This window comes from Gobio gobio, assembly GCF_949357685.1.
Source record: "Gobio gobio genome assembly, chromosome: 14".
In the NCBI taxonomy this organism is placed as follows: Eukaryota; Metazoa; Chordata; class Actinopteri; order Cypriniformes; family Gobionidae; genus Gobio; species Gobio gobio.
The window spans coordinates 30,599,057-30,612,844 of NC_137107.1; the positions used below are offsets into that span (position 1 = coordinate 30,599,057).

General features: G+C 38.1%; 1 protein-coding gene across 3 annotated transcripts; it reads left to right on the forward strand.

Moving 5' to 3' along the window:
* The first annotated feature begins 1,372 nt into the window (after window positions 1-1,372).
* On the forward strand, window positions 1,373-13,247 carry slc26a1 (solute carrier family 26 member 1). 3 transcript variants are annotated; one of them, XM_079834887.1, is made up of 4 exons: window positions 1,373-1,455; window positions 8,258-8,354; window positions 9,359-9,998; window positions 11,157-13,247. In XM_079834887.1, exons 3-4 carry the CDS (start codon window positions 9,384-9,386, stop codon window positions 12,675-12,677), a joined length of 2,136 nt encoding a protein of 711 aa, XP_079691013.1. In that variant the 5' UTR covers window positions 1,373-1,455; window positions 8,258-8,354; window positions 9,359-9,383; the 3' UTR covers window positions 12,678-13,247. The 3 variants fall into 3 exon arrangements, with proteins under 3 accessions (XP_079691013.1, XP_079691014.1, XP_079691012.1); XM_079834888.1 differs by lacking the exon at window positions 8,258-8,354; XM_079834886.1 differs by lacking the exons at window positions 1,373-1,455; window positions 8,258-8,354 and adding an exon at window positions 8,382-8,428 and having other exon boundaries at window positions 11,157-13,241.
* The last annotated feature ends 541 nt before the right edge of the window (window positions 13,248-13,788 follow it).

Here is a 13,788-nt window from a genome sequence, read left to right on the forward strand (position 1 = left end):
CTACACAGAGTCCTGACCTCAACCCGATAGAACACCTTTGGGATTAATTAGAGCGGAGACTGCGAGCCAGGCCTTTTCGTCCAACATCTGTGCCTGACCTCACAAACGCTTCTAGAAGAATGGTCAAAAATCCCCATAAACACACTCCTAAACTTTGTGGAAAGCCTTCCCAGAAGAGTTGAAGCTGTTATAGTTCCAAAGGGTGGGCCAACTCCATATTAAACCCTACAGATTAAGAATGGGATGCCATTAAAATTCATGTGCATGTAAAGGCAGGCGTCCAAAACTTTTGGCAATATAGTGTATTTAAAAAATAAACATTTAAAATGTAAAAAAAAAACAACACTTAAATGTTGGTCTGTTTGTCACACAAAGCATCAAGCAGTCATGACTTCATAAGACTATATTCTGTTATATAATGCTCTATGAAGACTTTAATTCTTGCAGTTGTGATAATTTGATAGTGCCAGCAAAAAATAACTAATTTGAAGGCAAACCCTAGTACATTTTCTCTGGAAACTATCTACATAACTGATGTCACGAAAATACACTGAAGTGCAGTGCAGATTCTGCAGACATGTACACATTTTCAAAACATTGTGATAACAGCAATGAGTAACCATATTACTGCAATGCCCAACCATTCATGAACATTAACAAAGTGGCAGAATGTCAGCAAATATAAATGACCATACTGACCTGTTTTTAAAAGATAATTAACTTGGGCTCAAGCTTTGTTTGCTGTGGGAAAAAAAACATATTTTGAAGGGTCATAATGAGTCTTGTACAGCAAAAAAAAAAAGGAACAAAGAGAACAAAGCAGAAGCAGCTAAGCAAACACTTGTTTTCCATTAGTATAACGTGAGCTAGTGAGCTGCTGTCATTTTGTGGGCAAAAAAGAACATTTTTACATTTTTAGAGGACAACAACCAATAAATGGCTTATTAATATTAAAAATGGCTAAGACAATTAACAGAATGCATTTAAACAATCCCAAAAAATAACACACTTCACATTTAAAGTATGCACTTTTATTCATATATTGGAGTCCTCAATAAAACATCTATGACGTCTATGGATAATGCTCAGATATATGTTATCTATGTGTCAATATAAAATCAAATACCAGTGCAATTGTATAACAAAGAAAAAATGTCTTCTCATTTTTTCCCTCATGTGGCTCTCAGTGCACTACTAAGATGCCTTCAGCTATGTATAAATTCAGTAATACTAAGAAGTGACTGTGGGTGGCACTGTTTCTATGGTGATCAGCCCACAGCCCCTCCTTTCTCTTCCTCCATCTGTCTATGATTGGTTGCTGAGGGTTAAGCAAGTGAAACAACATCTTTACCCACAATCCTTTGCCCCATTCAGTCAAGCCGTGCACAAGGAAATTCAGCAGTGAAGGCATGGCAAATGTATTCTCCATTCTACTCATCCGCTCCTATGATAAGGGTGAGTCCATGTTTCTGTCCCAAAATATTAATCTTCATTCTTTATATGGTGGTGGGCTTCCTCTTATACACATCCTTTATTTGTGTGTGATATCACAACAATATTTCATAGGAAATTAAGATAAAGCTACATCCCTCTTGCCTTTTGGGATGGTCATGTCATGAAAATTATTTCATGATAACATTTTAAGATTTTTAAACACTTTAGAAATGATAATACAACACTGAATTGGTAAATAATCTTTTCCCACACATTATTTAAACCCAAACTGCCCTACTACTATTAAGACACATCTTACAAAAGACTTCAGTGTGCCAAGAACCATATTTGAAGGTTTGTCTCTGTCTTTCACTCAGTCATAACATATTTGCTCATAAAGTATGACTCATATTAACTGACTGTGGACCGAGATCTTGGTCTATACATAATTGCAGAACTTGCAGAATAAAGACTGCATGACTGAAGAGTGGACAGAAAGCACACCATTATTCTTAACTACAGAGTCTGTATTCGACCAGATGACAGAGGCTTACAGTTCGTAGAATAAACTGACAGGTTGCCTGAACAGGTCCATTGTTATTTATTGACACAACAATCAGTCAAGCTCTCTCTCTTTCTTTGTAATTATGTAAATGAAACACGCACATGCACAAACAAAAGTATGACTCATACTAATACCATACAAAAAAAAAACATGAAAAGAAATTTGCACATCCAGAAATATAAACTGTGGTTTAACTTAATAAATATTATATCGTATTTTAAAAAAAGTATTAAACCAGTGTCAAGTTTCAATGATAAAATCCCATGTGACTCTGTGATGTTTCATCACGTGGGACCTATATTTAAAAAGCAGAAAATGTATGATAAAAGACAGAGTTAAAAAGCGTCCTGCAGAAATGTGCGTGTAAATCTTATTTCACACGATTTCTCACAGTATAACGGCATGGATCCTGAACAACAGCCTTTTAAAGTAAGCGTAACATTTTTAGCAGAGGCAGACAGTAGTGAATTATTTGTCTTTTCTACTCAAGTACATTTTTCAAATATATGTACTTTATCACCGTTTTTCTTGGGAAAACTTTTACTTCACTACATTCCAAAGCATAATGTCGTACTTTTTACTACACCACGTTTCATAAATAAAAAGTTGTAGGGTTTTTTGTACCTTTAATACTCAAGTAAAGAAAGAAAATACTACATTTTTAATGTAAGAATTAAATTATATTCAATATGAAACGTAGTGTAGTAAAAAGTACAATATTATGCTATGGAATGTCGTGAAGTAAAAGTTTTCCAAAGAAGAACACTGATAAAGTCCATATACTTGAAAAATGTACTTAGAAAGTAAAAATACTTCACTACTGTCCGCATCTCTGCATTGCCTGAAACAAAGAGCCACTTCTAAAACTAGTTCTCTAACCCTGTTTATAACTCATTTAACTATAGTTCAGACGAAACTTTGATTTTGTTATTTTCTTTTCAAATTTGATTAATATTAAAACGAGCTAAAATGTGGCTCGCGTTGCACTACTCAGTCCAATCTATACAGTGGGGCAAAAAAGTATTTACTCAGCCACCAATTGTGCAAGTTCTACCACTTAAAAAGATGAGAGAGGCCTGTATTTCACACTTCAACTATGAGAGACAGAATGAGAAAAAAAAATCCAGAAAATCACATTGTCTGATTTTTAAAGAATTTATTTGCAAATTATGGTGGAAAATAAGTATTTGATCACCTACAAAAAAAGCAAGATTTCTGGCTCTCACAGACCTGTAACTTCTTCTTTAAGAGGCTCCTCTGTCCTTCACTCATTACCTGTATTAATGGCACCTGTTTGAACTCGTTATTAGTATAAAAGACACCTGTCCACAACCTCAAACAGTCAGACTCCAAACTCCACTATGGCCAAGACCAAAGAGCTGTCAAAGGACACCAGAAACAAAATTGTAGACCTGCACCAGGCTGGGAAGACTGAATCTGCAATAGGTAAGCAGCATGGTGTGAACAACTAGGGGAGCAATTATTAGAAAATGGAAGACATACAAGACCACTGATAATCTCCCTCGATCTGGGGCTCCACGCAAGATCTCACCCCGTGGGGTCAAAATGATCACAAGAACGGTGAGCAAAAATCCCAGAACCACACGGGGGGACCTACACTCTAAAAAAAAAGGCTCGTAATCATAGGGGAACCTTTTTTAGTGCTATATAGCACCAATTTTGGTGCTTCAGTGGTTCTTCAGCGGTTCTTCAGAGGTGCTATATAGCACCTTAGTCAAAGAACCGGTGAAGAACCGGTGAAGAACCTCTGAAGAACCGCTGAAGAACCTCTGAAGAACCGCTGAAGAACCACTGAAGCACCAAAATTGGTGCTATATAGCACTAAAAAAGGTTCCCCTATGATTACGAGCCAAGAACCATTTTTGGTGCAATATAGAACCTTTTTTTTTTTAGAGTGTAGTGAATGACCTGCAGAGAGCTGGGACCAAAGTAACAAAGGCTACCATCAGCAACACACTACGCCGCCAGGGACTCAAATCCTGCAGTGCCAGAAGTGTCCCTCTACTTAAGCCAGTTAGGGATGAAACAGTATGGAAATTTCACATCACGATTATAGTGACCCAAATTATCACGGTTATCAATATTATCACGGTTTTGTTCAAATGAGATGAAAGTATTCAAAAAGAACAGATGTACACACTTAAAACATTTAAACAAGTTATATATTTGAAAATCAACAAACAACAAATAAATCAAGCAGCTCTATGCACGTTTTTAAACTAGATTCTGTGGGATTTCCTTCCTTATAATGGCCGTCGTCAATAGCAACGCATAATTAATAATAAAAATTTGGAGTATGTAATCTCTAATATTATCTCTGTAAATATATTCTCAAGCAATATTCATATCAGTGTTCAGCAATGATGCATTTAAATCTAGCATATTTTGTGTAAGAGTCCAAACAGTATCCTAGTGAAATAATGCATATCCATATTTCCATATGATTTGACAGTTTATTTTGAATATCAAAATGTGTGCATCATACCTGACACCTAGATGATCACTTTACAGTCAGTTTTATGACTGTCATTCCCTTCAAATGCTATTGAAGTTTGAAACGTGTACGTTACCTAAATTGTATGTAACTTTAGAGACGGTCCCTAAATTCGCCAACTTTATTCCTGCCAGTCATATCAGATGTGCTGTGGCTCTGCTGTGTTTGTTTGAAACTATTTTTGCTGCTGAAATAGAACAAAAACAGTCAACCACTGTATGATGAGTGAATCTCCTGCGTACATCACACGTTCATCTCCGCTTTGAGTGCAGATTTCAGCGAGAGCGGCGCGCGCTCGGAACAAAACTCCGGCTAATCTGAACGCCTCTGATTATGAGACATTGCATTCATAAACTTAATAGAAACACGTGTGAGTGGTTATAATGCGCAACGCGATTATAACAGATGGCTTTTGAGAAGACTATAATAAGTTCAACTGCCAAAGTGTCTAGTGTCGTGTGCAGCCGAAATAACGTTACACCCGCAAATGGCGGTTGTTAATGTCAAGCCCTGATTATTATCCCTTAAATGTCACCCTAGTCTTGACTGAATCTGTTCGTTCGCTTCACGTTATTATTTCCCAGACGTAGTTTTGGTATTGAGGTCAAAGTCCACTTGCCTTGCGTTCGTAGTTTTGAAGTGTTCACCCTATTACAGCGACTTTCTTCTGGCATGTTCTGCAGACAGGGTGACCATCTTTGATTAAGTTTCCCTCAGGACTTTTGTCAAAGCCAAAATATGACCACACCTCAGATTTGGTCCTTTTAGAAGTCTGAACAATCTCCCGAGTGCTGTCACTGCCTTGTGCCATTTCTTCTCATTCAAATAACAGCGGTGCGCTGTGCCTGTGTCAGACTGACTGGACAAGATTTACCGTGAGTTTTCAAAATCGTGATAATCACACGCGGTTTTAATGATAATTCAATTTTAAACGATATTACTAACCGTCCCTAAATTTTATCGTGGTTTATCGTGAAACCGGTAATCGTTTCATCCCTAAAGCCAGTACATGTCCGGGCCCGTCTGAAGTTTGCTAGAGAGCATTTGGATGATCCAGAAGAGGATTGGGAGAATGTCATATGGTCAGATTAAACCAAAATAGAACTTTTTGGTAAAACTCAACTTGTCGTGTTTGGAGGAGAAAGAATGCTGAGTTGCATTCAAAGATCACCATACCTACTGTGAAGCATGGGGGTGAAAACATCATGCTTTGGGGCTGTTTTTCTGCAAAGGGAACAGGAGGACTGATCCGTGTAAAGAATGAATGGGATCATGTATCGTGAGATTGAGTAAAAACCTCCTTCCATCAGCAAGGGCATTGAAGATGAAATGTGGCTGGGTCTTTCAGCATGACAATGATCCCAAACACACCGCCCGGGCAACGAAGGAGTGGCTTCGTAAGAAGCATTTCAAGGTCCTTGAGGGGCCTAGCCAGTCTCCAGAACTCAACCCCATAGAAAATCTTTGGAGGGAGTTGAAAATCCGTGTTGCCCAGCGACAGCCCCAAAACATCACTGCTCTAGAGGAGATCTGCATGGAGGAATGGGCATAGGCGTCGATTTCGGGGGGGACGGGGGGGACGCGTACCCACCAGATTTCGTCATGAGTCCTTTTATACCCACCACTTTTTTTTTTTTTTTAAACCTCGAGTTCAATTTTGCGGTGAAGCATTGCTGACACACACATATTATTTTTTCCACTCAATTGTGTCGTAATAACGATATCTTATGTCGTTTTAACTACATATTTTCTCATAATAACGAGATCTTATGTCGTTTTATCGACATCTTTTGTTGTAAAAACGTTTGAAAAGCAGAAGCAAGCTCCGTAAAATAGGCTCTTCCGCTGCCTGTATCAGTGGCAGTGCCCATAACACGAAATTGTTGTAATGGATTGATGTAGCCTATACAGTTCTTAACAGCCATGGGTAGCAGGTGCCATGGACCGCTCATGATTTAGCGTAATGACGGACCCCGGTGCAGCCACAAATATCATAATTATCTATAGGCTAGGCCTACTGTAATTGAGACATTCAAGAAATGTATTAAAAAGAAAGACGCTTTCAGCCTTACTCAAAGTAGAGCCCTACATTTCTGCCCGAGCCCGACGGGCCCCGACTTTTTTACGCCCTAGGGCCGGGCTTCGGGCCAATTTTCCAGTCATAGCCTACCTCAGACGCGGGCCGGGCTTCGGCCTTTTCGCCGCAAATGAGTAAAGCAAGCCAACACGCAAACTGCCACAAGTGAAACTGAAAATAAGCTAAGTTTTAGATGCTCAAAAGCACAATCATCTTCATTAAAATTAATGAGACTAAATGCTCTTACCAGTGTTTAGGTCGCTCGTTCTCATAATGCGGTCTTGATGTTGAAAAGAGCTGATGAATAAAATACTCATATCGGTTGATTTCGTTGACATGAACTCCGTTAAATGTGCATATAGCACGGGAATTGAAGATCGGATATATATTCATTTCGCGGAGAGGTGTAGCCTAAGGTAAGACAACCAGCATGTTTTTTATTTTTAATTATTTGTTTAGATTGTGTAGCCCGTTTTGTTTGCGCGCGCCGTTGCGATCTGCCTGCCTCATCTTGTCAAAAATGCCTTTTTACTGTGATGGTGGTGATAATAGGCTAAACGTGTAAACGATGCTTTAAGTGTTTTTTATGGATTTAATAAGCAAGACAAGTCAAGTGTTGATTTCAGAGGCTAAAGTGTTGGGTTAACTCACTGTCGGCCGCTGGCCGCTTGGTCGTCACTTTAAAAAGCAAAAACTTTAGTTTAACAAACATTAAATGCTTTAAACATTTTTCTAAATTAACTTAATAAAGAAACAAAACGAAATATATCTACTTTGACATTAAAAACAAAACTGAACTATTTTAATGGCTGTAACTAATGTGTAATAGGGAGGATAAAAAAAACACGGGCTCCAGTGGGACTCTGATAATGAAGTGGTAAAAAAAAATTGCACAAATGAAAAATATTAAAGAATTCGCGGGGCGCTTTCGTCGGCATGAGTAAGATAGGCTATAAGACCCGCAATATGTCTCTCATCTGACATTTTTATTTATTTACATTAGTAAGCTGCAGGACATAGTCTTTCAAAACATGACCTGCGCGAAAGAGAAAAAAAAATGTACCCAGCACTTCTGAAAATGCACTTCTGAATGCGTCTCTGTCCCCAGCACATTTCAAACCAAACTGACGCCCATGGGAATGGGCCAAACTACCAGCAACAGTGTGTAAAAACCTTGTGGAGACGTTTGACCTCTGTCATTGCCAACAAAGGGTATATGACAAAGTATTGAGATGAACTTTTGTTATTGACCAAATACTTATTTTCCACCATACTTTGCAAATAAATTCTTTAAAAATCAGACAATGTGATTTTCTGGATTTTTTTCTCATTCTGTCTCTCATAGTTGAAGTGTACCTATGATGAAAATTACAGGCCTCTCTCATCTTTTTAAGTGGGAGAACTTGCACAATTGGTGGCTGACTAAATACTTTTTTGCCCCACTGTAAATCATTTAACTAGTTCAAATAAAATTGATTCCATTAATTTCATTATTTTTCATGGAACAATCTGATGTGTGAAATGTTTTTGCTCCATATGATAAGAACCAGTAAAAGATTGACTCCTTGTGCCTTGATGCTTTGTTATTGCTTAATACATCGTTACACACTAGCATATGTTTAACCCAGGAGTGACACAACACTTCTTCCACCTTCTGTTCCTACAGCCTATGAAAACCACTGACGTTGGAAAGGTTTCCGCAAACTGAAGCATGGACTTGCATCATTGCTTTTTATTTAGCCGGTGGGAGGTGGGGTAAAGAGGTTAGTGCATAAATCGAAGAAGTTTTGTTTATTTTATAGCTTGATTTCTATTCTTTAAGTGACCATTTATTCAGGTGAGTGTTTAATAGCTGCTCACTTAGATTGTATCTAATTCCTCTCTTAAAATCAGACACCTTGACCACATCAAGGACAACTGCAGAGGAAAACAAAATAGTTTACTAATGTTAATGCCAGTTCAAATATAATAAACTTTATGAGACGCCATCATGGAAAATGGTCTCATCTAAATGGCGATTTTACGACCCTCCAATAAAAAGGCAATTATGACATAAATAGCATGCATGCATAGTTCACTTTGACTCCAGACCAACTTCTTTCATTGTCAAGAAGGACAGACACATCCAAACATAGATGCCTGACACACTGACATGAAGATGATTTAATGGGAAGAGGAATCAAAAAGAAATGTTAGATACATTTTCCTTTGAACTAATTAGTAATTGGACATTTTTACTCAAGAATTGCTTTGAATAGCCAAATCCCACAGCTAAGTGCACAGATCTGTATGTGATGCCACATAAGCCTGACCTTGTCATTTGTGGAGTGGACGGTCACTTTTAGCAATGATTATTAAAGGCAAGGGATTTTATAATCATGGCCATCATAAAAGAGTTGTATTAGCATATACATTGTGCATACAAAGTCCTAATAATAGTGCTGGCTGAGATGTAAGATCAAGCTTATCTTTCTTAGTTTCACTGTAGTCTGTAGATCAAGCAGCTACAGAGGAAAAGAGATGATTGATTGTTCCTAGCACGTTAAAACATCTCAAGGACTGACTGGTTTAAATTCATTGATAATTGTGTTAACTTGTGTGACTAATTATTGACTCGAAACTCCAAAAAAATAAAATGGAGGAATCTGTATTCCATTCACTCTTGTTCTAAGCACAGCGATTAATCAGTTACCCCTATTTAACAGACATCCAGTTTGATCTTAAAGGGAGATCACTTACTGATCAAAGGTCTTTGTCCCTTTTTCAGGAGCTGTTAAAAGCCTCATCAGTGCATGGGTCCCTCATCACTGGAAGGCATGGAGGACCTAAACTCTGGGACTGTCGGTCCACTAAAGCGCAGAGTACGACAGAGGAGGAGGATTCATGAGATTATCAAGACCAAGTTGCAGCGAAACCTCTCCTGCTCAGCACCTAAAGTGAAGAGGAATCTAACAGGCTTCTTCCCCGTATTTAAATGGCTTCCAAAGTACAAGGTAAAGGAATATATATGGGGAGACCTGATGTCTGGACTCATAGTTGGCATAATACTGATCCCTCAAGCCATTGCGTACTGTCTTCTGGCCGGCTTGGATCCTATCTATGGCTTGTACACGTCGTTTTTTGCAAACATCATATACTTTTTCATGGGGACGTCAAGACATGTTTCTGTCGGCATCTTTAGCCTCATGAGTCTGATGATTGGACAAGTTGTGGATCGAGAGGTTTACCTTGCAGGCTTTGATATGAACGAAGACGGTACGAAAAACACATTTGGGTTAAATGGAACTGGGGAAACCAACAGCACTGTCGTCAACTTGAAGATCATGGCACTGAATATGGAATGTGGAAAAGAATGCTACGCCATTAGCATTGCCACAGCTTTAACATTTCTTGCTGGAGTCTACCAGGTATGTATATATTCAGTACATATTCAGGCAAGGTCTAAGAAATTTGCTAAATTTACGTTATGACTACAAAAATGTGTTTTAACCATCAAACAAAAAGTAGTGAGATATTTTCATTTGAAGACAAGCGAGTGGACAGATCTTAATCATTATTTTAAATAAATAAAAAAGGAAAAAGGTGTCAAAAAGTATTGGCATAAAAAGGTCAAATCTTATAAAGGCACAGTATGTAAGTTTCGCCGCTCGAGGTCACTTATTCAAAACAAAGGCGTAGCTTGATGACACCGTGAATGAGCATGGAATCATGGGAGTTGTAGTCTTGACTCTTGGCTCTTTCCGTTTGCGTATGTGGGGTAACGTGGTGCTGTTTTACATGGTTAAATCAATCATACTAAATACATTTGAGCGGATTGAAAGTTATATGATGTTATAATGTTACTCTGTGCGTTCAATCGGTGGCTGGTATGAGAGGCTTGTTGCATTTTGCAGTAATCTAGATTGATATTAGGATATCATATTAATAAAAACGGGATGACTAAATGACTGTTGCTAAATGACATGCAATTCATTTTTAAATATATTGTATGATGGAGAAAGCTCTCACTGATTATGATATGTTAGCCACTTGACAAAATAGTGTTGTCTCTGAGGCATGGTAAAACAAAAAAACAAGCGATTCAAACAATAAGACTAACTGTATAGCAAAGATTAGTTTTCTGTTGATAAATGTATATCCAGACAGTTGCTCGCCTGTCTAATAAAAAATACATATTTCCATTTCCATGGTTTCTACAAAAATCAAGGGTAGCGCGGATATGACGTCATTGACAGGCGCCACAAGGACACGTTCCGTAACACTAGTTAAAATAGATGATTTCTCTGGATTTAAACATTGTTGGAAATGTTTGGGATAATGTAAGTACACAGGTCAACAAAATATATAACATTGTTCAAGTAGTTTTTGGATATTTGAATCTAGAAATCTTACATATTGTGCCTTTAAAAAGACTTCAGAAATTGAAAACATGCTCATTATAAAACGTATATTTTTAAGTCTTGTACATTACTGCATTTTTTTAATGTATTTATAAATGAATACATTAGACAAAAAAAATCAATGTCATGTCATTGACCTGATGGTGTATTGTATGTTCTCCTCAGGTGCTGATGGCTGTTCTCAGGCTGGGCTTTGTCTCGGTTTATCTCTCTGCTCCTATGCTCGATGGCTTTGCCACTGGGGCATCTTGCACTATCCTCACTGTCCAGGCAAAGTACCTGCTTGGCCTTAAGATCCCTCGACACCAAGGCTACGGCACAGTGGTGGTCACCTGGATCAACATCTTCAAGAACATCCACAACACCAACTTCTGTGACTTAATAACAAGTGCCATTTGCATCCTAGTGCTGGTTGCAGGAAAAGAGATCCAGGATCGCTACAAAGACCGTTTGAAGGTACCGATGCCCACAGAACTGGTGGTAGTGGCAGTGGCCACCATAGTTTCCCATTTTGCTGATCTAAACGGGCAGTTTAGCTCCAGTATCTCAGGTGCCATTCCAACTGGTTTCATTCCTCCAAAGGTACCCAGCGTTGAACTGATGCCCCGGGTAGCATTTGATGCCATTCCATTAGCTGTCATCAGTTTTGCGTTTACCGTTTCTCTCTCCGAGATGTTTGCTAAAAAGAACGGCTACACGGTTAGGCCCAACCAAGAAATGATAGCAATCGGGTTCTGCAATATAATTCCTTCATTTTTCCATTCTTTCACTACAAGTGCGGCCCTTGCGAAAACCATGGTGAAGGACTCAACAGGTTGCCAGACTCAGGTCTCCAGCTTAGTGAGTGCCTTAGTGGTTCTTCTAGTCCTCCTCTTCTTTGCACCGTTTTTCTACGCCCTGCAGAAATGCGTCCTCGCCTGCATCATCATCGTCAGTCTGCGGGGCGCCCTGCACAAATTTAAAGATGTCCCTAAACAATGGCGTGAGAGCAAGATTGAGGCAATTGTCTGGTTGGTGACCATGAGCTCAACTGCTCTAATTAGCGTGGAGCTTGGATTGCTGATCGGGGTGGTCTTCTCTATGATCTGTGTGGTGGTCCAGACTCAGAATCCTAAGGTTTCGTTACTGGGACAAATTGAACAAACCAATGACTATGAGGACATGGAAGAGTATGATAATCTCTCGCCTGTTCCAAAAGTGAAGATCTTTCGTTTTCAGGCGCCTCTTTTCTACGCCAACAAAGACTTCTTTTTAAAATCTTTATATAAAGCAACTGATCTTGAGCCATTCCTTGAAATAACCCGAAGAAGAAAACTGGAGAAAAAAGCTAGAGAAAAAGCTAAGAAGAAGAAGACTGATAGTGTAGATCAAACAAATGGAGATGTGAGTGTGAGCTTGATTTCAAAAGACTTAGATTTTCATACTATCATCTTGGATTGCTCCTGCATCTCCATAATAGACACAACAGGAGTGAGCACCTTCAAAACGGTTTTGAAAGACTATAAAGAAGTTGGCATCAATGTAATTCTAGCTTGCTGCAACACAACAGTGATAGATTCTTTAAGGAGAGGCTCTTTTTTTGGAGCTGGTGACAAAGACATGGAAAGACTATCATTTCATACCATCCACAGTGCTGTTTGTTTTGCTACTGGTACAACACAACCGGTTAATGACTCGTCTGTGTAATGTGTCCACAAATGGGCCTCAAGAGCTGAACAACATGTTTCTATTAAAACATATTAACAACTCCTGGAAAATGATCTCATGTTAAACAAATCATTTGATGACAAAGATTCCACTCATGTTTGAGTCAATGTGAATATTCAGAATATTCTGCTACTGTACAAACTCAGGGGTTATGATTATATACACACTGTAAAACTAACAAAATTGCATTTATGTCTCATAATATATAATTTTTTTATTTATTTTTTGTTTATTTTTAACCAAAATTTACACAAATAGCAAAATAATTATTTGGTGACATATTTCTAAAGACAAACTAATCCCATATTTAATACCATTTTAAAATTTAAATACATATAATATTCAGTGTGATTGGTGCAAAACTTGCCATTATTTTCTGAAAAAGATCTTCTGACATCATTAACACAGGACCATGGGAAGGCAATACAGATTTGCTTTTTAAAGTGATTTTAAGTTATAAGCGACTGTGTTTTTTATATATATATGTGAAAATGTTTTTATGGTGTTCTTGGGAAATAAAAGTGAATGACAAATTTGTGATTATATTTTAAACCAGTGTCAATAACTGTTATTTGGAAAACCATTTGGATACACTTGCTGCCTCAAGGTTCATACTTGGTTTTTAGCTTTGTTCTTCATATGCACATGAATATTGTAACGCAGGGGTTATAGACCAGGGTTTTTTCAGACAAATGATGCCTTGAGAGGAGAGAAGGAATCCCCTGTTAAATGTTGTATAAAAGCACTTTTTTATGTACATAATTTAGGCTATGTGTTTATATTGGGGTTTTTTTGTTTGTTGGTATTTTATAATATATTGGGGGGGTTTTGTACAAAAATTATTTTGGGATCAAACAATAGTTGGACCTCCTACAGACCACCCTTGCTGGAGGAACAATTGCCAATGCTTTGACCAAGAAGCACACATACAAAAGTGGCATTACAGTTTACTGTACCTTATTTGAAGATACTCCACAGACTGCAGATTTTGTGGTTTGTAGGCTTCCTGTTGTTCATCATTTGTTCAGTTTGTCTTTTACAACAAATATGTAGTTTCTCTTCTATTATGTTTAGTGGAACAAAGGTCACA

What these genes read in the sequence shown, in the direction of transcription:
- slc26a1 (XM_079834887.1), top strand. Translation starts at nt 9,384, where the DNA reads ATGGGTCCCTCATCACTGGAAGGCATGGAGGACCTAAACTCTGGGACT. An exon ending in TTCTTGCTGGAGTCTACCAG is followed by an intron (nt 9,999 to 11,156) that starts GTATGTATATAT and finishes TGTTCTCCTCAG; the next exon opens with GTGCTGATGGCTGTTCTCAG.